Here is a 27829-nt window from a genome sequence, read left to right on the forward strand (position 1 = left end):
CGGCAGGGCCATCCCCGGGCACTGCGGCCTCTTCTAGCCATGCTCTGTTGGGAAACCTTCAGGGAGCGGAGATGGGGCAGAGCACATGTGTCGAGCCTGGTGAAGAGCTGAGTGGGGGTGGGAATCTCTTTGCCACTTTGCATACTTGGCAGAGCTTGTTCAGGGAGGAGGTGTGCCAGTCTTTGGGGCAGAGAGCACAAAGTCATAGGTGCATGACAGTCCCCGGGGCAGGAGCCAAGTCACATAAGGGGGAAGGGGGAACAATAGCGTCACCTCATTAGGGGTGCCTTTTACTAAGCCGCGTAAACATCTACGCGTGCCCAACGCACGCCAAAATGAAGTTACCACCCGACTACTGTGTGGCTCTTACGGTAAGTTCATTTTTGGCGTGTGCCCGATACACACATCTGAAATATTTTGGATGCGCGTTTCAGACGCGCGTCAAGTAGCATTTGGCGCACGTATGTCATTACTGCCCGGTTACCGCGTGAGTCTTTACCGCTAGGTCAATGGCGGCAGTAAGATCTGAGACCCAAAATGGGACGCGCGGCAATTTTCAAAATGGATCGGAGCGCACCCAAAACTCTCGCCTACACACTACCGCAAGCCATTTTTCAGCGCACTTTGTAAAAGGACACCTAGGATTTTCAGACTTTTCTTTTCAAGGGGGTAATTTTATAAAGCTTTTTCGCACGTGTAAGTCCTGGTTTACATGGAGAAAAGGGTTCTTTAAAATTGTATGACCTCGTGTTCATGTAAAGAATAGGTACACATAGAGGGGCATAATGGAACAGAAACGCCTATTCTCCATGGGCGTTTATTCTCCGAGAACGGGTCCGTGAAGGGGCGGGGCGGATCGTATTTTTAAAAGAAAAAGACGCCCATGTTTTATTCGTCAGGGTGTGAGCTGGGCGTTTTTGCTTTGCAGCGATAATGGAATATGAAATCGCCCAGCTCAAAAACGAATAAATCCAAGGCATTTGTTCGTGGGAGGGGCCAGGATTCATAGTGCACTGGTCCCCCTCACATGCCAGGACACCACCGGGCACCCTAGGGGGCACTTTTACAAAAACCAAATAAAAGGTAAAAGAGCTCCCAGGTGCATAGCACCCTTCCCTTGGGTGTTGAGCCCCCCAAATCCCCCTCAAAACCCACTGCCCACAAGTCTACATCATTACTATAGCCCTAAGAGGTGAAGGGGGGCACCTACATGTGGGTACAGTGGGTTTGGGGGGGTGGGACGACTAGTAGCATTAAGCAGCACAATTGTAACAGGTAGGGGGGGGGATGGGCCTGGGTCCACCTGCCTGACGTCCACTGCACCCCCTAACAACTGCTCCAGGGACCTGCATACTGCTGCTTGGGAGGAGGTATGACATTTGAGGGTGAAAGTAAAAAGTTGTGAAACATCATTTGTTGTGGTGGGAGGGGGTTAGTGACCACTGGTGGAGTCAGGGGAGGTCATCCCCGACTCCCTCTGGGGGTCATCTGGTCATTTAGGGCACTTTTGGGGGCCTTATTCGTCAAAAAACAGGGTCCAGGAAAAGTGTCCTAAATTCTAGCTCAAAACTGTTCCATTATCGGCGAAGGGCGCCCATCTCTGTTCGCCCGATAACCACGCCCCAGTTCCGCCTTCGACACGCCTTCGATACGCCCCCGTCAACTTTGTCCGCATCCGCGACGGAGTGCAGTTGAAAGCGTCCAAAGTTCGGCTTTCGATTATACCGCTTTATTTGTTTTTGTGAGAAGAACGCCCATCTCCCGATTTAGGTCGGAACTTGGGCGTTATTCTCGTTCGAATTATAAGCTGGTTAAAGGACTAGATTCTATATATGACGTCTGAAAAATCCGCACGGTAAAAAAAATACGCCTAGGCGTATCCTTTATAGTATGCCTACATTTTATAGAATAGGCTTAAACTTCCGCATGGTATATAGAATTACGCCGAGCACCTCTCCATATAAACAAATTTGGTCATGTCCATTTAGGCCATGTTTTACTTGGCGTAAATCCCAACATCTAAATTAGGTGCAGAGCGGGTGTATTCTGTAATAATGTGCATAGATTTTAGAAATGCCCATACCCTGCCCATGGCCACACCCCTTTTTCAACTATTCAACCTAAAATTTACACACACCATGTTACAGACCATGTTGTGCCCGTAAATATTAATTAATACCAATTAGTGCTGATAAGTGCTTGTTAACATCCAATTAACAGTTATAGAATACGCATCGATTTCCACGCGGAAATTAAGGCGCCATATTTAGAATTTGGGAGAAAGTGTACCTGCTTTTACATGATTAGGCTTGTACATGTTCTCAGGGTGGAGTTTGAGCAGAGATGGAATTACGATGTATGTATGCCCATTTTCAGCTTCAGAGCAGGGGTAAGCTTCTGCATCAGCATTTATGCGCTACTGGGGCTGGCTCTGGGAATCTATTTTATAAAGGTACATAGGCATGTGTGCAGCCTTTATAAAATAAATAGCTTCTTGGATTTCTCACGTCGGGCCTCCTGGTCTGAAATCAAGCCCTAAGTACAGTGCTCTAGACTGGGCTTTGCATAAATCTGGATCACCTTCCAGCTTTGCCTCCCACGAGAGGGACCACACATCTAGGGTTACCATATGTCCGGATTTACCCGGACATGTCCTCTTTTTGAGGACATGTCCGGGCAACCTGGCGGGCTTTGCCAATCTGCCCGTTTGTCCAGAAATTCGGACAAACGGGCAGATTGCTAGCCTCCCCTCCCCTTAGTTACTACTGCCCTGGTGGTCTAGTGACCTCTTTCCCGCCTTCGGGGCAGGAAAGAGCCCCCTCTTTCCTGCCCGGAGCGCTGCCCTGCACGCATCCTTCCTGTTGGAGATCTCGGCGCCGATTCAAAATGGCCACCAAGAGTTGAAGTGACCTTGCAAGACGTCAACTCTCGGCGGCCATTTTGAATCGGCGCAGAGATCACCACAGGAAGGATGCATGCAGGGCAGCGCTCCAGGCAGGAAAGAGGGGGCTCTTTCCTGCCCCGAAGAGGTCACTAGACCACCAGGGCAGTAGCAAGGTAAGGGGAGGGGGGGTGATGGGGTGTGTGACAGGGGGGAGGGGAAATGTGACAGGGGCGGAGCGAGGGCGTGAAAGGGGGCGTGGTGAGATGTGAAAGGGGCGGGGGCGTGTGTCCTCCTTTTTGGGGGACAAAATATGTAACCCTACACACATCCAGCTGGACTGTCATGGCATCCCATGGAGCTGCCTCTGCTCAGCAGTCAGTCTCCAGCATGGGACAGGGATCTGAGCACCATTTCCCCCTCCCCCACCGACAGAGTCCTCCTTTTTCCTGATTCATGGGAAGGGGAAGTGCAGCCCTTGTGGACAGCTGTCAGACAGGAATCCCAGAGAAGGAGGTCTTGTCTTGTCTCTGTCCAAGAGCTTTCAGAGCTATGCAGGAAGATCTGGGTCTCAATTGTTTATTTGCTTATTGTAAGAAGTGTGCTGGTCATTAGCAGCTTCTAGAGACAAATGCCTGAAAGAACTGAATACTGTGCAAACTCGGGCTCCATGCACAAACCTTACCATGCCAGCAAAACATGATTTGGACTGGCTCTAGCCGGTTTAACGAGCACAGTATTCAGGGAGAAATGCGCAAAGGGGTTCTGCCTGCTTTTTACCGTTTGCAGTAGCAGCCAACAAGAATCATAGCAAAGTTATTACAACAAGCTGATTAATTTTTGCATGTGCATTCCGAGCGATGCACAGCCGTTTCTGAGCGATGCATAGAAAGGGGCGCTTATCTTTTACGAGGAAATTTAATGAGAGGCCAGGAGCTGTCATAGCATGATGGTGGCTTCTCATCAGAGCAGGCTGTTGTAGTATTTGCGCACCTGTGTGTGTCCCGCACATAACAGCACTGTGAAGAAGTTGTTTTGGAACAAAAAAAAGCACGTTGTTGAGGCGCACCCATGGCACCCATAGTTTAGGAGAAAAGCTGCACACGGCTTTCATACACGCACATATAAGCAATAAACCCCCCCTGGGGGAGTGAAAGCTGGCATGCATCTCCACAAAAAGAAACTTTTTCACAGCCCAGGTGATTTATTGCTTATATGCGTGTATGAAAGTCATGTGTAGCAGTGGGACGCTGTGGAAGGCGCGTCCGTAGCACACACTGTTCTGGGCATGCGCATAGCTTCGACGCTTAACGAGTGACTGGCCTCTGCATGGGTGGTTGTTACGCATGTGCTGGCTTTTCCCCGACTGAGCTGTTTGCTGTAATTGCGAGCAACTCATTTGCATTAACTTTAACCGGAAATCTGAAAGCAGCAGGTTTTTTTTTTTTTTTACGGGGACTTTTGTACATCAGCAACGTAGACTATTGCTGCTGAAAACCACAGGGCTTGGACAGTGTGGTGTGAATGAGGAGTGGGTCCCTGTAGGACAACGTACAGTATAAGTGTATGCCAGGTCTTTGCCTTTTTTTTGTTGCATGTTTCTCAAGCAAACACAATCCCTTTTCCTTTCTCTTCCCCTTAGCCCAGACCTCTCTCTCCTTCTCTTGGCTCTCAGTCAGTTGTGTCTTGTATCATCTCCAAACAGCCATCGCTGTCAGGGAGCCGAGATGCAGAGCAATAAAAAATACTACTAATAATAGTCACACCCCCACTACACCCCCCTTCTGGCCCTTGCCCTGGCACTGAATCTCTCTGGCACCCGGGCTGCAGATCACCTCTTTAAACTCCCTCTCCAAACACACAATTCCTAAAATGGCCGCCAAGAGGAAAAGAAGGGGGGTTTTATCTAGGGATTTTTTTTCTTTCCTTTTTTGCCTCCTGAGTCTAACATGGCTGCCAACAAAAAGGTCTCAAACATGCCGCTAGCAGCCAAGAACTTGATTAAAAAGTAAACAAAGTTATTTATAAAGGACACTCCTTTTGCAGTTCGTTTTAATCTGTTTTCTTCCTTCTTCATGCTTTCCTTTTCATTTTTTTTCCTTTGGTTTGACTCAGCACCGTGAAAGTTGAATTAATTTATTTTTGTGACTTCTTTTCTGTATATTTTAATAGCCCTCTTCCTCCCCTGATTTTGTTTCATGCTTTCTTTCAGTTTTTATTAGTTGTCTTTTTTTTTTCCAACAGTTAGCATTCCAAGAAGGTTTGGCACACCCAGTACACCGAGGCTGCCAGCAGCTGTATAGTACCAATGGGAGTTGGCACGGGGCAGGATTCTGATTAACTCTTACAGGCAAATGTAGTGTAACAAGGAGAAAAGGAAAGCAATGGGCAGACCCAAAGCAAAAACCAATGCAGCAGCAGGCCTGATTTGGGGATCAGGTGAAACATCCCTTGCCCTTATTCTAATCCCAGGAGAAAAGAGAAACCATATACTGAATGCAGTGTGTTCCAAAGAACACAAAATGGCTGACAAGCAGGAGGGGAACAGACTGGGAAAAGAGATTGAGAAAATGGCTGCAGGGAACCACCTTCCTAGTGATGTCATCCAGGTTAAGCTCCCTTTACAGTCTTGCCCCTTCCCCACACTAGGGTCCTCTAGCAACCCCAAAAATGTGCATTTCTGCCATCCACTCCCCCCCAACACACGCACATTCAAACAATACAGCATAACTTGACACTGACTTCAGCTTGGCCCAGAAACACGTAGACACGCAGAAATAATTATCAATATTATTATTTTTCAGGTATTCAAACAACAAAATGAGAATAATGACTGTTTCCAAAAAAAAAGAAAACACATTTTGAGGTAAAAGGAGATGATATATGTGTTAGGGGAAACAGAGGAGTGGATGTGAAAAAAACATGGAGGTTCAGGGTTTTTGATTGTTTCAGCGTGCTTGTGGTGTTTGCCTTCCAAAGCAACAGCCAAGCTGCAGACTACTGAAAACCTAAAAGTCAAACAAACAGGAGGAGTGAGGGAAGAAACGAAAAGAGAATCAATTTTAAAAAAGCATTTTGGAAGGGTTTTGTAGGAAGAGTTTTGTAAGTTAAGCTGGCGCTGCACCAGCATGACTGTCAACAGAAGCTGATGCCACAAAAAACTGGGGGCCCAGAAATCCTGGGACCTAGTTAATAGAAGAACAAAATATTTTTTGAATAAATAAACAAAAGTTAATAGCTTTGCTATCATGGCAAAGTGCAGGTTTGAAAGAGGTGAGGCTGGGAGCGGGACTCGGGTGCACTGGACCCCTCCCCCTTCTCGTTCGTCTCCATTGCCAAGGCACGTTGAAACATTGGTGGTCTGGAATTGCGCCTACCATACTGGAATTTACCAGGATAAAAAAATTAAAAAACAAATTGAAAACAGTCTCTGCAAATACTTTCCTATAAGTGGTATGGTAAAACAGTTTGCATTGTCCTAACAGGCTTTGGCTTGTTCTCTTAAATACCTTCATTTTATGTATATGTAGAAATGGATAGATACAGCTAGAGAGAAATGATGCCACAGTGTGAAACACTTTGATGATGTTTCCTGTGCAGTATCCAGAGGAATTAGAGAGAACAGAAGCCCATCCGCAGCTCAGATCGGCACTGCATGAGGACATATAGGTTGACTAGGTAGGGTGAGAAGGTGAGGGGAGGAGCAGGGATTGTTCTAGAGAAGAAACTAGAGTATGAAAATGTTCAGTACAGGTGTTCATATACTATACTGTGCTTGCAACAGAGCCTTTGACATTGATAAACTCTTGGGTTACCCTGTCTAGGTTAGCCAGCTGGCTTCATATCAACTGGCCAGGCCAAGACAATCTTTGCTTTACCTGATAGAAGAACGTAGTCCCGCCCGTCTGAGTAAAAATGGAACTGTGAGCCCAGAAGTGCAATGGGAGCAAACCCAGGGGCCTTGGTTCAGCCTGTCCTTTGATTGGTGACCCTTAGGCACTGAAATTTAGAAATAGGTGGTAAATGGGCTGAGGATTTTCAGATATCCCACTAGGTATGCTGTGCAGCGCTGAAGCAAGGCAGCAATTAGTAATGCAGTCTCAAAATTCAGAATCCCAGAGTCTGGTGATATTGCTTCGTTTTATATATATATATAACGGGACCTGCTGCTGACCTTGGACTGATTATTTTACCAGGCAACACCCTGTTTGTCCTAACAGATGGCCTGAGCTGAGCCTTCTATATTTTCCAAGGCCTGGGTTTACCCCTATTGCATGTGATTTGTGGACTTCTAATTTTGACACTTGTCCATGCATGAACTGGGGGAAACCCATGGCTGGATCAGTCTGCCCTGGAAAAAGAGATTTGGTTGGCAACCCTAATAGTACTAGGGAAACCCCAAACCAACATAGCTTCTCCCCTTGAGATAGGGAGGTGTCTAGTCACCCAGCGATTAAAAGGAAGTTATTAATTCATCCAGTCAGATGCTTCTATCACTTTAACATTTGATGTCCACCCAGTTTGGTGCATAAGTATATGATGCATGTTAGTTACTTAGACACTCCTTCTTGGCACCCTGGAACATAGTAGTGTGGGATGAGCTCTCTCTAGTGGCTGGAGGACCAGTATAGGAAGTCAGTGGGCACTATTAGCCCACATTCTAAGCCACAGAGTAAATTATATAAGGCCATCAGTTTGTGCTGTGTCACGTAATTTGCTTCTCACCATTTGCTTATAGAGCTAGAAAAAGGGCCAGCTGAGTCCTGGATGGGCTCTGATATAGGACCAGTGCACCTTTTTCTCTCTTCCCCTTCTTCTTTCCTGCTTCTACATTTCCCAAATAGAACTGTTGGCCTGATTCATGCCGTCCTGAGACAATGAACATATTCTAACTGCTGCCCCGGAGCATTTTAACTGCAATTTCAGGCCATAGCACTACAATTACTGACTCCTAGTATTGCCAACTGGCTCCATGTCAGAAAGAAGAGAGTAATCCAGTGCTAGTTTTAGCCCAGTCCCTATATGGACTTGTAATTCTGATCATCTCATTGATTTCCCTTGGAAAATCAAAATTGCAAGTGTATTGCTGCATGTGGACAAAACAGAACTTGGATTAATCTGTTCTCTGGGGGGGGGGGGGGGGGGGGGGGGGAATAGAACCACCACCACCACCACCACCACTATCCGGTTCTATGTGCTAAATCTGGCACCCAGAAATAGGATTCCCCTCTTCCCAAAATCAAGTGTGTCTGATCTTCTTATTCGATTGACAGAGGTAGGGAGGCCCAGCACTGCATCTGCAATGTTGAACCTGCAGAGAACAGATCTTCAAATCTAATCTAGGATGCACTAGAAAACATAGTGCTGAGCTCAGCAGCTGCTGACAGAGAGGAGGAGCGTGATTATTTTTAGAAAGAAGCAAGAGGCGAGTGGGGCAGGGGGGTGACAGGGTGGACAGTGCGACAGGCATGAGAAAAGGAATGGCTAGTGGTTCGGGTGTGTTGTAGCACTAGTGGTGTGGGAGGGGGTGCTATTTGTTTTTGGGGGGGTGTCAGTGCTGGTGCAATCTAGTGCACTGTGATGATGAATTTGAAGAGATGCTTTTCTTGGTTTCTTCCTGCAATTTTCAGTCTATTAGAAATAGAGAGCGGTGGGTGGGAAAGGAGAACATGGGATACCCCTAACTACTTTCTCCTCCCCAACTTCTAGAGACAAATTCCCAGTTCTTTTCTACCAAACATTTCCTCAGAATGGAATTTGTTTCTGGCTCACACTAGAGTAAAAAGCAAGCAGTAGGATTAAGGGTACCTAGGAGTGGTCACACTTTTGGGGGTCAGCCCCCCCCCTCCCCAGCCTCAGTTACTGATTTGTGCACACAGCCCCAGAAAACTCCAGGCAGCTCCTGATCAGCTGACTTCATCTGAGCAGTATGTAGACAATGACAGCCAAGAAACAGCTGGACCATCCAGAATACATCTGGCTTGAAGGGGAAATGACTTAGCTGTCGCTTCTGCATGGAGAAGCCATTGGAGGGAAGAAGAGAATAATCCAGGAAGGGGAAAGTGAGGTTTCCATAGCAGTCACAGTAAATTATGGTAAGTTTTTAAAAGAAAAACAATTCACAATAATTCATGAGCAAGCAAACACTGGCGCAAGAATATTAAAGGATTTTTCCCTTTTTGTACTGAGGCAATCACAATACTTGCGTCTATGATCAAAATGCTTTAGGCATCAGGCCCGCAAGGTGACTTATGAAGTCTGATGTTAGGCCGAGCTAGACAAGCCTGAAGAGAAAGAAAAGAGCTATTGATTCGATGTTTGCCGCAGACGTCTGGTGGCTCACAGTTGAGCAGGTCCCCCTAGTGGTACTTAAAGGCATTGCTCATAGCTGCAGAGCAGACTTCAGTGGTTTGCTCCCTCAGTCCTCTGCATGTGGTTGTTTATTCCCCCCCCCCCCCCCCAGCTCTTTGCCTAGAAATGCTGGAGAGAAACGTAGGGGGCTGACAGGTCAGCCTTTCCTGAGGTTTCAGATACAGAATCAGTGCAGCCTATGTCTATGAATGAGACCTAGCACCCTGGTGAAAAGAGTAGGGAGGAGTTGTCTCATAGACCTGGCCGGGGCTCAAAGGTTTAGGGATCACCATGTCTGATGTTGGGGTTTTCTGGAGAGACTTTGTTTAAAAGATCATCTCTGGACATTTGATACAGGTATCAGGAAATTCTCCCTAATGGCTCCCGATATACTCACTGAATTGCACGTACACCATTCTCCTTTGTTTTGGGGAGAGGCATTTGGTACAGCAGTTGGTTCTTCTATCTTTGGGCTTTCACCTCAGTCAGAACCGGGGCTGGGATCCAAAGCCATGAACCTTCAATCACAACAAGCACCTCCCAGCTTTAGTCCAGTCAGAGCAGCCACAGCTCTTGGCCAGGGGCCATGCATCTGGTAGCCTGCAATCATGGACCCTAATCCCAGCCATAAGTGTGAACTGTTGCACAATGGCTGGGCCTCTGTCCCCCCTGAAGGCAGAAGACCCAAAGCCAGGTCCTCCTCAGGGCAACACACAGCATGGCCTCTGAGCCATCCCAAGGGGTATCCTGAAACTTCAGATCCAAGCAGAGAGGTGTGAGACAGAGCATCCTTCTGAGTTCTCCACTAAGGGCTCCTGTCATCTGGGATGTGTCACAGAAAAAAAAACACACACAAATACAATACCCAGCCTCTGAGCTCCCCTGATCCAGTCCCTCTCCTTCTCTCTTTCCCCTCCACATGGGACCAGCAATGCTTCCTCACCTCTCTCTCTATCCCATGGTTCTGTAAAGTTTACGTCAGTCACTGGCGGCAGCAACAGTATGACAGGCTGCCTTTGGCCAGCCCCGGGTCTTCCCTCCACTGCATCCTGCCTCCTCTGATGTAATTTCCTGTGGGAGGGACATGGCAGAGGGAAGACCCAGGAGCTAGCCAAAGGCAGCCTTTCATTATGTTGCTGCTGCCACTGGCGACTAACATAAACTTTACAGGACCGCAAGGGAGTGAGAGAGGTAAGAGCACAGTTCTGGATGGAAGGAAAAAGAGAAACTGGACGGGGGTGAGGGGAGAGATGCTGAACCTGCAGAAGGAGAGGAGGGAGGGGGAACCAGAAGTGATGCAGTGGAAGGATGCACCGCCAAAGAAAGTAGACTCAGGTTGCCACTATCCCTTGAGCCAGCCCTGGAAGGAGGTAATGAGGAATGACTGATATACACTGTGAAGATGCTGTTTCTTCTGGGCACTGCCCTGCAGTGAGAAGGAGGGATTGTGCAAGGGTGAAACTCATCAGTGCCTTCTGCTCCTGAGTGCTGTTCTATAAAATATGGAAAAAGAATCAAGATTATCAGTGCTTTATGCCTTCCCAGTGCTGCTCTATAGGATGAGTGAAGAGGAGGATGGGGAAAATCGATGTTGTGTGCTGTGGAGAAGGAGTGATCATTGTGGGTCAGAAATCAATCCTACACCCAAATGTGTGTGTGTGTGGGGGGGGGGGGGGGAGCCTGTGGTCCATTTCTTCTCTTCCCACTCCCTACCCCTAGACACAAGAATAGTGAAAAGCTGCTACAGGGCCACATAGTATCAGTGTATCTGCTTGTAAGATGTGCTTGTTTAAGTGGGCCAGGGTGTCTTGTAGCTGTGGGGTGAGGGCAGGTCCCAGTGGCTCAAATACTCATTTATCATACTGCAGCCTGGTAACATGCTCTGCTTGGTGCAGAGACACCACAGAGGATGTCCATTAGCCATGCAAATTATATTATATAAGGCAGACCAAAAAAATGTTTCTCTGTCACTATGGGAACCAAGATCCTAACAGTTCATTTTTCCCATGGTCAGAGATTTAAGTTTTTAACATTAGCCCAGGAGCCCACCTCTTTCTGTTCCCTGTCTGTGGCTGGTATTTTGTCTCCTAGCCTTATATTCCACTCTCTTTCCCAACCCATAACACCCCATTTCTCAGAAACACTGCCTGGTTTCCTTCCCTCCCATTCTTTGAATGTTAACTTATGGACGGATGGCAGAGTGGTGCGTCCACCGTCTACACAGTTTCTGTGTTTTTCATCAAACTTGAAACTAAAAGAGGGTGGAAGGGCGGAGATGGTAACCCAGTTGCAGCCACTAGTCTAATACTTATCTCATGAGGCGGAAAAACTCCTCTGGCTCTGTTCTCCGTGTGCTGAGTGAGGTTCTCAGGATTACTGATGAACTATCACTGATCAACCCAGATCGACGCTTTGTTTTTATGAAATTCCATGTGCAATGTATGCTGGGTGTTGTAGTCCACTTCCTTCTGTAGAGGGGTGGAGGGGAACAGCATTACAAATTCAAGGAAGAGGTAGAAGAGAAAGCAAAAACAGGATGAGAAAGTGTCTTAATTCTTATGAGATTATCTGGCCCCTTGTCATAGGTTAAATATCAAACATGTCTAAGAGTGGTGTGGGTACAGCAGGAGTGTCCTGAGCTGGAACTGCAACTTATGCAACACATCCCCTAGCACCTACACCCCACCCACTACACCGTGGCCCATGGGCGTATCCAGACCTCGGCAGGAGGGGGGTCCAGAGCCTGAGGTGGGGGGCACAGTTTAGCCCTCCTCCCTCAGTTGCCGACCCCTCCCTGCCACTTTTGACTCCCCCCCCCCCCGCCGCCAACCCTCCCCCATCGCCACTGTCACCAGGTACTTTTGCTGGCGGGGGTCCCCAACCCCCGCCACTCGAAGTCTTCTTCAGCACCGGTCTCCGGTGCCTTTGCTGATCTGTTTCTGTCAGTCTGTCGTCATTTACTATGTTACTGAACTGTTTTGGGGGCCAGACAAGGTGGGCCTGAGCCCACCCAGGCCCACCTGTAGCTACGTCACTGCACCCAAGCACATATACCAAGAGTAAATCTGGATCTTTCTTTCTTTTTCAGATTCTGATCGGGATGGCAGTCCACGGACCGGCATTGGCTCAGACCAGGAAGACACTAAACCAATCACACTGGGTAAGTGAATGACTTCTTGATGCTGGGGAATTTAATGGACAGCATGCACAGGTGGAAGCAATGGGCTGGAGAGCAAAATCTAGTGAAAGACTGAGGCAGAAAGATGATGATGGTGTGAAGAATTCCTGTGTCATCATGCAAATAATGGACCAGGCTCAAGAGGTAAATCATATCTGAGTTTTGAATGAATGTTTTCACTAAAATGGTATGTAAAGTCTAATAGATAGATAGATAGATTCATTCTCTATCTGCCAAGCTACCAATGTCTGTTCCACCAGGATTTATGGTAACAAACAGAAATAAAATGAAAATAAGGTGATACCTTTTTTATTGGATTAACAATACATTTTTTGACAATCTTCTGAAGGCAGAGCCAGGGTTTCTGCCAAGCAGGTTGGGATCCCTTCACTGTGAAATGCTCAGGATTAGCTCATGATGTATATTCAGAAGGGGAGCAATTCTAAAAAGCTTGTTTATCATCTTTCAACCACGGTATCCCCTAGATTCTATCAGGGACGCACAAATTTGAGTGTGATCCTGAGATGCACGGGTAACAAGCCAATTAACGGCAATAATTGGCTGCTAACAATCAATTATTAATGTTAATTGGTACCGATTTAGATTTGCGCCTGCATCTTCCTACATGGTACTCTATAACACTGCACGCACAAATCACAAGGGGCATAGCCCAAAAGGGGTGTGGCCATGGGAGGGGGAGGGGCATGGACAGGTCAGGCATGTTCTCTCTAGATGTGCGCAATGATATAGAATTAGGGAGATCCACTTCCAACTTGTCCGCCAGGATTTACACCAGGTTTCAGTTGGTATAAGTCCTCATGCCAGAAGTTGGGTGCGGGAATCCAAGCTAAGTGCGATTCTAGAAAGGGCAAATGCCATTTATAGAATCATGCTTAACACGGATTTTTTAATGGCGCTCAAAATTTCAGCGTTATTTACTGAATTCAGTCCTGTATGCTTCTGATTTAAAGGTTATCCTGCCAGTTTCAGGAGACTCCTCAACTTGTATTTGAACAGAGACGAATCTAGCCATGGCCTTCCTCAAGATGTAGAGATGGGTTGGCAGACATATACTTTGTCTGTGAGGATATGTGCCATTTGTTAGCTTGTGGTGCTGGACATGTGCCACCTGCCTGAAAGTGCATTCCCTTCATGGACCTGCTGGACTTCTGAGTTGTGGTGTGTTCATTACCCCCTCATTCTCTGCAGCTCCTGTGGTTTTAATGTCAGAGCAGTGATACCGCAAGCCCTCTGGTTGTTCATGTGAGAGTCACATGCTTTACTACAGTTGCTGGAGCCAGATTGGCTGAAAGGTTTCTCCCGCTTTCTGCCTGCCCTGAAGCACAAAACTGCTCAGTAAATATTTTGCACTTGTTTGCCTTGTCCTTCCAGAAGGGAGAGTGGGGAGAAACTGCTTGCAACCTGAGTAAAGATGTCAAAGGGTAATACCCTAAGTGTAAGAGGACCCCCTCCCCCAGTTTCTTTCAGTGCCCATTGCAACTGTGCAATGTGTCAAAATACAAAAAAAGATTTTCCATTGCCCCTCCTCGTGATTTTCCACATTGCCTTGGCCCCGGCGCCTGGGAGGCTGAACAACAGCTCCTAAAGTCAAATATTTGCTGTTTTCCAAACATGGCACTCGGCCCTGTGAGTTGAATACCTGCTGCAAGGATTTGCTTGGAGCGCAGGCTTTCTGCCCCTCCCAGTCCACCTACTTCTGGGTCAGAATATCATAACCATGTGCAATTAATTTGCAAAGCCCCTCACAAGACAGTGTGATTATCACATTCATATGATGAACGAGAGCCATTGATTGAATTTGAACTTGTGTCTTTAGGTCTGTGCTGTCTAAGCCAACCAAAGAAAAAGGCGAACCAGAAAGGAATAGCTAAGCCTTCTCCAGAGACTCTGTTATTGTTTGCCCGCATGTTCTTTTCCACAGTCCTGGCTGTTTCTGGCTCCTGGGATGCAGGAGCACTCACCCCCTTCTGCAGTTCTGCTTTATTCTCAGGAAGTATTGAAAGGTGGCACAATCTACTGGCAGCTGTTGAATGAGCAAGGTTCTCTTTATTCTGAACCAGGCAGTTGAGGTGTATCTGGGTGGGTTCTCTGGGTGTTCAGCTGTGCATGGAATTTGTCTTAGTGAGAAATATAGTAAATTCTGTCTTTTCTCCTCCTCAGACACATCAGATTTCCAGGAGAGCTTCGTCACCTCTGGAGTCTTTAGTGTCACTGAACTCATTCAAGTTTCCAGAAGTGAGTAAAGAAAAGACCCATCTCCTCTGCTCCCTAGGCCAGTGCAGAAGTATTAAGCACCTTTCATGAACCTCCAGCCTTGCACCCCTTTCAGTTAACCTTTAGGCCCCGCGTTCTTCCCCCTTCCTGAAATTTTAATATTCAGAAAATGCTGCGCTTCTAAATGTATTCTCCTAAGTTAGCCACCTAAATTCGTGCCCTATTTTCAGCCAGACTTAGGACATAACTTTTCAGCTGAAAATAAATCTTAATTTAGGAGCTTAAAATTTAGGCCTGCCATTTTTTTGCCCAACTTTATGAGGCTAGGTTGTACTGATGGTCGTGTGGTTATGGTGATGGACTTGAAATCCATTGGGGTCTTCTCGTGCAGGTTCAAATCTTGCTGAATACTGGGCTGCACATTAATCTTACTAGTAGACTTCTTTGGAGCGAAGGAGTAGCCTAATGTTTGTGGAGTGGGCTTTGATCCTGGAAAATTGGGTTTGATTCCCACTGCAGATCCTTGTGACCTTCAGAAAGTCACTTAACCCTCCATTGCCCCAGGTACAAAGCTTAGATTGTGAGCCCACTAGGGACAGAAAAAAAAACTGCATGTCATGTGTACGCTTAGTATCACTATAGAAATGATTAGTTCTAAACTCCTAACATCTTTACCCCACCTTAAATCCGTCTCTGTTGACGTCCACTTTTTACGCTCCTAAATTTAAGAGGTTAGTAAAGTTTTGGGGGAAATATTCAGCCGGCAGCAGTTAGTGGGGTTTTTTTTGGCCACCGTGGATCTTCAAAGGCAGACCATGTCCAGGTACTGGCATTGAATATTCAGGTTTGTGTGGCCAACTATCACTTATCCAGCTAAGGGGGTCTTTTACTAAAGCTTAGCTCGAGTTATCTGCAGCAGAGCCCGTGTTATTCCTATGGGGCTGCAGATAACTTGAGCTAAGTTTTAGTAAAAGACCCCCTAAGTGCAATATTTGGCAATTAACTGCCTGCTTAAACTGGACAAAGATAGGACTGTGTTTTAAGCTGCATATCGACTCTTAACTGTGTAAGTGTTAACTTCTTCCCTGGACCACCCACAAAATTGCTGATAGCCCCATACAAGAAACTTAACCAGGCAGAAGCCTCTCCTGCCCATTTAAATTGCTTTGGATATTGACCCCTTTGAGTATAAAGTTATACACTCAGCCCTAGTAAGTTTTCAAACCCCTCACCCCCCCCCCCCCCCCCCCCCCCCCCAATATTCAGCACTATTTCTGGTTAAATTGTGCTTAACCGGTATCCACAAATATTCAGCAGGGGATAACCTGTTATCTCCTGCTGAATAGTCAGCGCATTGCTAAGTTTAGCAGCCAAATCGGGCCACCGAAATAGCAGGTCTGTCTTTGGCCAGTTTAAATTTAACTGGCCAGCGCTGAGTACTGGATTGGCCGGTTGAGTTTAAACCGACCAAAAATAAACTGGATATTCAATGCCGGTTACCAGAAATGACCCTTCATTGAATATCCGGTATCGCCACTGACTGCAGGAGAGCATCACCCTGGTGAAGCAGGAAGTACTCCTGTAGCCAGGACCTGCCTACCAGGGGATGCAGTATCGTCTCACACAGAGGATATGTCTCCAAAAACTTCTGTTCATCAACTATGACAGCTGTTGTAGTTGGTGATTCAATCATTAGGCATATAGATAGCTTGGTGGCTGGTGGACGTGAGGATCGCCTGGTCACTTGCCTGCCTGGGTTGGAGGTGCCGGACCTCACGTGTCACCTAGACAGGATCTTAGATAGTACTGGGGAGGAGCTGGCTGTCTTGGTACATGTGGGTACCAATGACAGGAAAATGTGGTGGGGAGGTTGTGGAAGCCAAATTTAGACTCTTAGGTAGAAAGCTGAAGTCCAGATCCTCCAGGGTAGCATTTTCAGAGATGTTCCCCGTTCCACATGCAGGACTCACAAGGCAAGCAGAGCGCCAATGTCTCAATGCGTGGTTAATATGATGGTGCAGGGATGAGGGATTCAGATTTGTTAGGAACTGGGCCACATTCTGGAAAAGAGGGAGACTGTTCTGAAAGGACGGGCTCCACCTTAACCGGAATGGAACCAGGCTTCTGGCACTAACTTTTAAAAAGGAGATAGAGCAGCTTTTAAACTAGAATGTGGGGGGCAGGGTGGGGAAGCCATCAGTTGCCCAGGAGCGCATGGTTCCACATGGAGTATCCTTGAAGGATACTATTGAAACAGGACATTTAGGGAACCCCAGTAGAGAGGTTTCAACAATGCTGAAAGTAAGCCAGGTGTGATTAATGAGAGAGCAGGATAAAGGATACACATTATCCCATTCAACTTCTAAGCAGCTTGTAGATCAAAGGAAAAAGCACAATTTGAAGTGCCTGTATACAAATGCTAGAAGCCTAAAAAATAAGATGGGAGAGTTAGAGTATATAGGACTAAATGATGAGATAAATATAATAGGCATCTCAGAAACTTGGTGGAAAGAGAACAATCAATGGGACACTGTGTTAACAGGGTACAAATTATATTGCAATGATAGAGAGGATCAAATTGGGGGGGGGGGGGGGGGTTACACTCTATGTTAAAGAGGGAATGGAGTGAAATAAAATAAACATTCCACATGAAATAGCAGCGTGGAATCATTATGGATAGAAATTCCATGTGTGAAGGGAAGAAGTATTCTTGTAGGGCTGTACTACCGTCCACTGGGACAGAATGAACAGACAGATAAAGAAATGCTTACAGAGATTAGGAAAGCTGGCAAATTGGGCAACGCTATAATAATGGGTGATTTCAATTACTGGATAAATGTTACATCAGGAAGTGCCAGGGAGATAAAATTCCTAGATGTAATAAATGACTGCTTCTTGGAGCAACTGGTCCAGGAACCAATGAAAGGGGGAGCCATTTTGTATCTGGCCCTTGGTGGCATGCAGGGTGGTGGTGTTGGGTCCCCTGGAAAACATGTTATGATCAAGTTTGAGCTACTATCTGGGATGAACCCACAAAGGTAATCTACTGTAGCTTCATTTAATTTTCAAAAGGGCAACTATAATGAGGAAAATTGTTAAAAAGAAACTAAAAGGATTGGCTGCTAAGGTTAGGACACTAAATCAGGTGTGGACGTTATTCAAAAAGAAGATCTTGGAAGCCCAGTCCAGACGCATCCGACGTATTTGCAAAGGTGGAAAGAAGAGAAAACTACAGCCATTATGGTTAAAAAGTGCAGTAAAAGAGGCCATTACAGCCAAAAAAATGTCCTTCAAAGAATGGAAAAAGGACCCAAATGAAGAAAATAAGAAGCAACATAAGCACTGGCAAGACAGATGCAAAGCATTAGTAAAGAAGGCTAAAAGAGAATATGAAAAGAAACTTGCCGCAGAGGCTGAAACTCACAGTTACAACTTTTTCAGGTACATCAGAAGCAGTAAGCCTGCGAGGGAATCTATGGGACCGTTAGATCATGAAGGAGCAAAAGGGGTGCTCAGGGAGGACAAAGACATAGTGGAGAATCTGAATGAATTCTTTGCTTCTGTCTTTACGGAAGAAGATGTAAGAGATCTGCCTGTAAATGGAAATGGTTTTCAAGGGTGATGATGTGGAGGAACTGAAAGAAATCTCAGTGAATCTGGAAGATGTACTGAGCCAAATTGGCAAATTAAAAAGTAGTAAATCACCTGAACCGGATGGCATACATCGAAGGATACTCAAAGAACTCAAGCATGAAATTGCTGATCTGTTGTTAGTAATATGTAACCTGTCATTAAAATCATCCGTAGTACCTGAAGATTGGAGGGTGGTCAGTGTGACGCCGATTTCTAAAAAGGGTTCTAGGGGTGATCCAGGAAATTAAAGACCGGTAAGCCTGACATCGGTGTCAGGCAAAATAGTGGAAACTATTATCAAGAATAAAATTACAGAACACGTAGATAAACATGGTTTAATGGGACAGTCAGCATGGGTTCAGCCAAGGGAAATCTTGCCTCACCAATTTGCTTCATTTCTTTGAAGGCATGAATAAACGTGTGGATAAAGGTGAGCCAGTTGATGTACTGTATCTAGATTTTCAGAAAGTTCAGATTTTTGATAAAAGTTCCTCATGAGAGACTCCTGAGAAAATTAAAGAGTCATGGGATAGGAGGCAAGGTTCTGGTATGGATTAGGAATTGGTTATTGGACAGAAAACAGAGGGTAAGGTTAAATGGTCATTTCTCTCAATGGGGGAGGGTGAATAGTGGAGTGCCAGAGGGATCAGTACTGGGACCGGTGCTATTTAACATATTTATAAATGATATGGAAATCAGAATGATGAGTGAGGTGATTAAATTTGCAGATGATACAAAACTTTTCAAGGTTGTTAAAACAAGTACGGACTTTGAAATATTGCAGAAAGACCTTAGGAAATTGTAAGATTGGGCAACCAAACAGCAGATGAAATTTATTATGGACAAATGCAAGGTGATGCACATTGGAAAGAATAGTCCGAATCATAGTTACCTGATACTAGGGTCCACCTTGGAGGTCAACACTCAAGGAAAAGATCTAGGTGTTGTTGTAGATAATACACCGAAATCTTCTGCTCAGTGTGCGGCAGCAGCCAAAAAGGCAAACAGGATGCTAGGAATTATTAGGAAAGGGATGATGAGTAAGACCGGAAATACTGTAATGCTTCTGTATCACTCCATGGTGCAACCACACCTTGAGTACTGCATTCAGTTCTGGTTGCCGTATCTCAAAAAAGATATAGCAGAACTAGAAAAGGTTCAAAGAAGAGCGACCAAAATGATACAGGGGATGGAACTCCTCTTGTATGAGGAAAAGCTAAAGAGGTTAGGGCTCTTCAGCTTGGAAAAGAGACAGATAAGGGGAGATATGATTGAGGTCTACAAAATCCTGAGTGGTGTAGAACAAGTAGAAGTAAATCGATTTTTTACTCGTTCCAAAAGTACAAAGACTAGGGGACACTCAGGAAGTTTCATGGAAACACTTTTAAAACAAATGGGAGGAAATATTTTTTTACTCAACAAATAATTAAGCTCTTGAACTCTTTGCTGGAGGATGTGGTAACAGCGGTTAGCGTATCTGGGTTTTAAAAGGGTTTGGACAAGTTCTTGGAGGAAAAGTCCATAGTTTGCTATTGAGACAGACATGGGGAGGCAGCTGTTTGCCCCGGGATTGGTAGCACAGAATGTTGCTAATAATTGGGTTTCTGCCAGGTACTTGTGATCTGGCTTGGCCACTGTTTAGAAACAGGATACTGGGCTAGATGGACCATTGGTCTGACCCAGTATGGCTACTTTTATGTTCTTATGTTTATACATACTTGCATATATTCATACATATATATGCACCTACATACATTCATCCATACGTACACATATAAATGTATACATTCATACACTCACTCATCCATACATATGCATATTGTCACGCCTCTCACCTGTTCTCTGTGGTCTCCAGCAGCATTCCCTTCCAAGAAGGATCTGTTTACTTCCTGAAAACCCAGCACTTCCTTTATAGCGCTGCAAGAAGGCGCTGACTAATGTCATCACTTTCTGTCTGATAGTATTTAAGGAAGTCCCATCCTGACTCCCAGCCAGAGCCTTTGCAAGGTCTCATAGACTGTTCTAGTGTGTGTTGCAGCCTTGTTCCAGTTTGTTCCCTGTTCCTGCCTGTGTCTTGTTCTAGTCTTGCACCTGCTCCATGTTCCAGCCTTGCTCTTGCCCTACTTCCTGCCTTGTTACAACCCAGTCTTCTAGCTCAAGCCAAGTCTTCAAGCTCCAGTCCTGTCTACCAGCTTCAGCCCAGTCTTCCAGCTCAAGCCTAGTCTTCAAGCTCCAGTCCTGTCTGCCTGCGCCAGTCTTGTCTTCAAGTTCCAGCTTTTTCTTCGGTCGGGCATTCATACATACACACACACACACACACACACGCGTGCACTTAATCATATTTATCTGTAAAACTCTTTCCTGCACAGAGTGGATGGTCATTATTTTTCTATTAGTGTATTGTCCAGGTGCTGATAGGCTGACCAAAGTTGGTCATGCAAATTTGGGTGTGGATCCCAGGTCTACATGCAAGCTACTAGCTAGTTAATGAGCCATTAAAATAAAAAATTGGTCTTAATTTGCACTCATTTGGAGTTACTTGCAGATTTACCCTGCACCATATTCTATAACGTGTGCCTAAATTTTATGGCATGTAGCTCAAAAGGGGGGCGTGGCCATGGGAGGGGCATAGGCGGATGAGGGACGTTCCCAGAATTTAGGTGCAATGTTTCAAAATAGGGTCATTTATAGCCCAACCGCCATTAGTTGTGCGTCAGCATTTACACCAGGTTTGAGCAGGCGTTAAGTGCTTGCACCCAAAGTCAGGTGAAAGATGCGCACTAAGCTAGTATTCTGTAAAGGTTGCTACGTGCAGAATGCCCTTTGCGGAATACTAGTTAGTGTAGATCTTCATTTACTGAATCCCCTCCTATGGGGGTAAATCTATAAAGAAAGCATCAGCACTTAGGCACCAAGAACCCATGTAAGTGACCAGAATACTGGCACATATGCGTATATGTTGGTGGTCTCCAATGTGCAGCCCCCAAGGTCCTCCATTGTGTCCCTCAAACAGTTGGCTGAAATGTTCTGCAAATGCATCATGTTCAATCTTACCCACTCAGATAGATCACTAAGGGGGTCTTTTACTAAGCTGTGGTAGCGTTTCAAGCTCTAGCTAATGATTGACATGTACTAAATGCTAGAGATGCCCATATATTCCTATGGTTGTCTCTAGTGTTTAGCGCACACCAATCATTAGCGCACATTAAAAATACTACTGTGGCCTAGTAAAAGACCTCATCAATGTTTGAAAAAAATGATTGCTGTAGGCCAGGCATGGATGTAGGTCAGTATAGGGTAGGAATAGGACTTACTAGGCCTATGCTATACATATGTACAGAAGTAAGACAGGTCAAAGGTCAGGACTCATATTTAGATGCACTTGTACTGCAGTGGTAAGACGAAGCTAGAGTAGTATTTAACTAATATAGGCTTATATGTGTAAGTCTGAAATATTTTGGTGGCCCTCAGAGCTTTCTCATATTCACATGAAAAATGTTGGAGACCACTATATGGTGTATGTCTACACATACACTCATAAATCTGAACATACTAGTTACTTGCTATTTTATAAAACGTTGCCTAAATGTGATAGCGTGTAGTTTGAAAGTAGGTATACACATGGACTGGGTGCACAGTTACCAACATAAATTTTAGAATACTATGGGGTCAATATTCAAAGTCGGTTAACCAAGTAAGAGAACTTCTCACCTGGTTAACTGGCGCTGAGCCAACCCCAAGGGAATATTCAGGGGCACTTACCCAGATAGTGCCACTCAATGTCCCCTCTAACCGCTAAAGCTGAAACCAGCTATTGTGTGGGCGGAGCAGGAACAGAGTCAGAATAGAGTCTGAACTTAATCGGATAATGGCCAATATACAGCCATTAACTGGTTAAGTTAACTAGCCAAGTAGGACCGCATAAATAACAGTTCTTCCTTTGGCTGGGCTATTTTAACTGGTTAAGGGCTGAATATCGTATTCTGGCCCGTTGCACTTAACTAGATATTTAGTGCTGGTACCCAGACATGGGCCAGATCAAAAAGCAAGAGGTGAGAAAGACCAAGGCGAAAACTCCGGTTAAAAATACAAGTCTGTAATAAGCGTATATATAGTCACTTGCTTAAACCCACTTGCTTGAAGATGGATTCTACACAGTCCGTGTTTCAACCTAAGCCTTCATCAGGAGTCCAATGTCCTAACAAACATGAGAGTGTTCTACAGCAATAGCAAAGCACTTGGCTTAAAATCCTCAGTATTGCGTATTCTTCCAATACCAAGGATTTTAAGCCAAGTGCTTTTTTTAGGTTAACAGCATGCTATGCTATTCTATAAAGATGGGCGTGTAAATTCTTTACCGTGCAACTCAAAGGGAGCATGACCATGGGAGGAGCATGGGCATGACAGGGCCATTCACTAACCATGCGCACACTATTATAGAATTCTGGGGATCCTGGGGTTTCAGTTGGTGTAAATCCTCGCACCTAAAATTGGGTGTAGATTCCGATGCTGAGCGCTATTCTTTACACGGCACCCAACTTTGAACTCCATTTATAGAGTAGCATGTAGCACTCATTCTTTTTGAGTGCCATTTATTTAATTCAGTCCATCATCCCCCAGACTCTATAAACATCAACTAAAGTTGTGTGCGCAAATCAGCACGCATAGCCGATTTGCATGTGCAACTTAATTGCACCAAACACAGCGAAGGTGACACAAAATAGTAGACGGTAGATGATGTTCAGAATGTAAGAAATTTATTAAAACATCCAATGACTCAACACAAGTTGTGTTTCGGTCATAAAGGCCTACTTCAGGAGTCTTCTGTTGGATGCTGCTAAATGCGCTAGCTTTCCAAATATACCCACGGATAATATCACAGTGGTTGATAGCTCTGTAGTTGCATAAGGTGTGATATTATCCGTGGGTACAGTGGGGGAAATAAGTATTTGATCCCTTGCTGATTTTGTAAGTTTGCCCACTGACAAAGACATGAGCAGCCCATAATTGAAGGGTAGGTTATTGGTAACAGTGAGAGATAGCACATCACAAATTAAATCCGGAAAATCACATTGTGGAAAGTATATGAATTTATTTGCATTCTGCAGAGGGAAATAAGTATTTAATCCCTCTGGCAAACAAGACCTAATACTTGGTGGCAAAACCCTTGTTGGCAAGCACAGCGGTCAGACGTCTTCTGTAGTTGATGATGAGGTTTGCACACATGTCAGGAGGAATTTTGGTCCACTCCTCTTTGCAGATCATCTCTAAATCATTAAGAGTTCTGGGCTGTCGCTTGGCAACTCGCAGCTTCAGCTCCCTCCATAAGTTTTCAATGGGATTAAGGTCTGGTGACTGGCTAGGCCACTCCATGACCCTAATGTGCTTCTTCCTGAGCCACTCCTTTGTTGCCTTGGCTGTATGTTTTGGGTCATTGTCGTGCTGGAAGACCCAGCCACGACCCATTTTTAAGGCCCTGGCGGAGGGAAGGAGGTTGTCACTCAGAATTGTACGGTACATGGCCCCATCCATTCTCCCATTGATGCGGTGAAGTAGTCCTGTGCCCTTAGCAGAGAAACACCCCCAAAACATAACATTTCCACCTCCATGCTTGACAGTGGGGACGGTGTTCTTTGGGTCATAGGCAGCATTTCTCTTCCTCCAAACACGGCGAGTTGAGTTCATGCCAAAGAGCTCAATTTTGTCTCATCTGACCACAGCACCTTCTCCCAATCACTCTCGGCATCATCCAGGTGTTCACTGGCAAACTTCAGACGGGCCGTCACATGTGCCTTCCGGAGCAGGGGGACCTTGCGGGCACTGCAGGATTGCAATCCGTTATGTCGTAATGTGTTACCAATGGTTTTCGTGGTGACAGTGGTCCCAGCTGCCTTGAGATCATTGACAAGTTCCCCCCTTGTAGTTGTAGGCTGATTTCTAACCTTCCTCATGATCAAGGATACCCCACGAGGTGAGATTTTGCGTGGAGCCCCAGATCTTTGTCGATTGACAGTCATTTTGTACTTCTTCCATTTTCTTACTATGGCACCAACAGTTGTCTCCTTCTCGCCCAGCGTCTTACTGATGGTTTTGTAGCCCATTCCAGCCTTGTGCAGGTGTATGATCTTGTCCCTGACATCCTTAGACAGCTCCTTGCTCTTGGCCATTTTGTAGAGGTTAGAGTCTGACTGATTCACTGAGTCTGTGGACAGGTGTCTTTCATACAGGTGACCATTGCCGACAGCTGTCTGTCATGCAGGTAACGAGTTGATTTGGAGCATCTACCTGGTCTGTAGGGGCCAGATCTCTTACTGGTTGGTGGGGGATCAAATACTTATTTCCCTCTGCAGAATGCAAATAAATTCATATACTTTCCACAATGTGATTTTCCGGATTTAATTTGTGATGTGCTATCTCTCACTGTTACCAATAACCTACCCTTCAATTATGGGCTGCTCATGTCTTTGTCAGTGGGCAAACTTACAAAATCAGCAAGGGATCAAATACTTATTTCCCCCACTGTATATTTGGAAAGCTAGCGCATTTAGCAGCATCCAACAGAAGACTCTTGTAGTAGGTCTTTATGGCTGAAACCCAACTTATTTGAGTCATTAGATGTTTTAATAAACTTTTTACATTTTGAACATCATCTAGCTTCTACTATTTTGTGTCACCTTCGCTATGTTTGGTGCGTCTGTGTGATTGCGAGGGTTCCTGTTCTTCTGTTCCCTTTGTCAACAATTGTTTAACAAGCTAATCAGCTCTGATAATCGGCCACTAACAAGCAATTATCAGCACTAATTGGCACTAATTAGAATTTATGTGTGCAACTTTCTAAGCGTATTCTGTAAAGTGGTGCGCACAAATTCTAAAGTGTGGATCACAAAAGGGGCGTGGCCGTGGGAGGAGCATGGGTGGGTCATGGGTGTTTCTGAAAATTACGTGCACAGAATATACCCGATCTGTGCCTAAATAAGGCGTGGGCATTTACACCAGATTTTAGTTGGCATAAGTGATTGCACCTATATTATAATCACAGGATAGCCGCTACACGTATTCTATAAATCGTACCTAACTTTAGGCGAGGTTTATAGAATAGCACTAAGCGCTTTTTTCGGCGCTAATTTTTTTGGGCGCCATATATAGAATCTGGCCCAATGTGTGTAAATGCTCTTATAGGATAGGCTCACAGCTTGTGTAATTTGGACACTGTACTTGTAACGCCCAGTTACAGAATCACCCCCATGTGCATAGTCCAGAGCTGCTCAGTCACATGAAACCTCTGCACTGCACTTGATATTCTCTGTTATTTTTTATTGAGTGTGTTTTTTATATGGTGACAGATGAAGTTGCGTTTCTGGATTCTATCCAGTGCCTGAGACATAGTATCATATGTGACACAGTGCTTCACACTGAAGGAATCCCCTTTTCTCATCTCAGGTTGGTCTGCAGTAAACGCTTTCCCAAGAACAGTGACTGAGCAGTTCTGGCCTGAAGGTTCATGGCCCTCCCCTGAGAATGTGCTTTAGCTCTATCCCTGCTTTTCACAGTACTGAGTTCCTTGTTCTTTATGGCTTTATTTTGGGTTGTTTTTTTTTTTTTAAATCTCTTCTACCTTGCAGCGCCCGTTGTGACAGGCACAGGGCCAAACTTCTCCCTGGGTGAACTGCAGGGTCACCTGGCCTATGACCTGAACCCTTCCAGTGCTGGGATGAGGAGGACACTAGCCAGCACCTCATCCAGTGGGTAAGTACTAACCTCCCTGGGGCCAATATTCAGTCCACAGGAGGCAGGCCAGCTATGTCCCGCAGTTGGCGCTGAGCCTGGGTATTCAATGCTGGGCCATTTCTGGTGACCGCCATTGAATATCCATGGTTTTTGTTTTTGGCTTAACCGGCTAAGTTAATATTGAGCACTGGCCAGTTAAGTTTACAGCGGCCAAAGCTAGGCCTGCTATTTCCGCAGCCCAATTTGGCCGCTTAACTTGGCCGGCGAAGTGCTGAAAATTCACGGATAACCAGTTATATCACACAGTATAACTGGTTAGCTGCTATGCACTGACCACGAATATTCAGCGGGAGATAAACAACTATCTCCTGCTGAATATTCGCGGAAAGCCAGTTAAGTGCTATTTAACCAGCCAGGAGCTGTTTCTGGCCGGTTAAATAGCACTTAATATCAGCTGGCCTGAGTCTTGTACTTCAACCATGCATTAGAGGGTGACATCAGCCCCAGAATCAGTATTAAACCCCAAGCCTGTACATACCCCTAAAGAAACATGGGACAGACTGAAGATGGTCCCTTCCACCAACTATTGCACCACACATTGGGGTAAGCAGATGGACGGAGGAAAGGATGCAGGGGCAAAACATCCAATCTCCAGCCCTGCCTCAATGTTGTTGATGCTGTGTTGGGCAAAAAATTGGTGGGGCCATGGTGCCTGGGTCTCTCTCCATTCCCGTGCTGGAAAAGTGCACACAAAGCTGATAGAAACCAACATTCTCATGTGCACACATGCATCCGTAGGCAAACACGTGGTAGAGAGAGGGTGTCTGTGGCTCTGTTAGGAATTATTGTTTCAGCATTTAAAGAATACCCAGGGCTTTTTTTTTTTAATAGCAAATTCAAAGTTGTGCTGCAGCTCGTTTAAGGTTGGTGTGGAAACTGGATTTGATGAGGACGTCATGTTAGCTGTTGCCTACTCTAACTCCTAGTGCTCTTTCAGTGGGCGGTGGCGCATCCATTTTCAGCTAGAAATTGTGTGATATCCTGTCTGATCTTAAGTTTCCTGGCCTCATGTTCAGTGGAGGAAGTCGGTGCTGGAGATTACCCTGATAACGTGCTTTCTGATTTTTTTTTTGTCTTTGTTCCCTCTTTCTGTGCTCTCCAATCCCCCATCCCCCAGGAGTAAACGGCACAAATCGGGCTCCATGGAGGACGATATTGACACCAGTCCGGGGGGTGAGTTTTACACCTCTCCTAGCTCCCCCACAAGCAGCAGTCGCAACTGGACGGAGGACATGGAAGGGGGTGAGCAACTGCATGTGGAAGGGGAAGAGGGGAGGGAAGGAAGAAGGCATGATCACAGGCGCTGTATACATAAATCCAAAATACTTTAGTGATACTTTGATAACACATATGTTCCAGCACATGCCTGTCTCCATATGTACACATCCATATACTTGTACCTCTTCTTGTATAAATTATGTACAAATGTGCACATTTATCTGCATAGATACACATGTATATATAGAGGGAGCTTTTTAAATCCTCTAGATTTGTCAAAGATCATAACACTCTTTCCTAGGGCCAGCCTATGGATATCTGACATCCTAGTTTGTTTGGTTTTTTTTTACATTTGTACCCCGCGCTTTCCCACTCATGGCAGACTCAATGCGGCTTACATATTGTATACAGGTACTTATTTGTACCTGGGGCAATGGAGGGTTAAGTGACTTGCCCAGAGTCACAAGGAGCTGCCTGTGCCTGAAGTGGGAATCAAACTCAGTTCCCCAGGACCAAAGTCCACCACCCTAACCACTAGGCATCCC

The 27829-nt window shown here is 45.5% G+C and overlaps 1 protein-coding gene across 5 annotated transcripts in view; it reads left to right on the top strand.

Moving 5' to 3' along the window:
• The window catches only part of NFIC (nuclear factor I C), a 284683-nt gene that overhangs the window by 200001 nt on the left and 56853 nt on the right, over window positions 1-27829 (top strand). For all 5 annotated transcript variants that reach the window (XM_030217304.1, XM_030217301.1, XM_030217300.1 and 2 more), the window contains 4 exons: window positions 12321-12392; window positions 14592-14666; window positions 25901-26024; window positions 27184-27308. In XM_030217304.1, the coding sequence (XP_030073164.1) occupies window positions 12321-12392; window positions 14592-14666; window positions 25901-26024; window positions 27184-27308 (396 nt within the window). The remainder of the gene's footprint in view (window positions 1-12320; window positions 12393-14591; window positions 14667-25900; window positions 26025-27183; window positions 27309-27829) is intronic.

This window comes from Microcaecilia unicolor, chromosome 11 (genome assembly GCF_901765095.1).
Source record: "Microcaecilia unicolor chromosome 11, aMicUni1.1, whole genome shotgun sequence".
Classification (NCBI taxonomy): domain Eukaryota; kingdom Metazoa; phylum Chordata; class Amphibia; order Gymnophiona; family Siphonopidae; genus Microcaecilia; species Microcaecilia unicolor.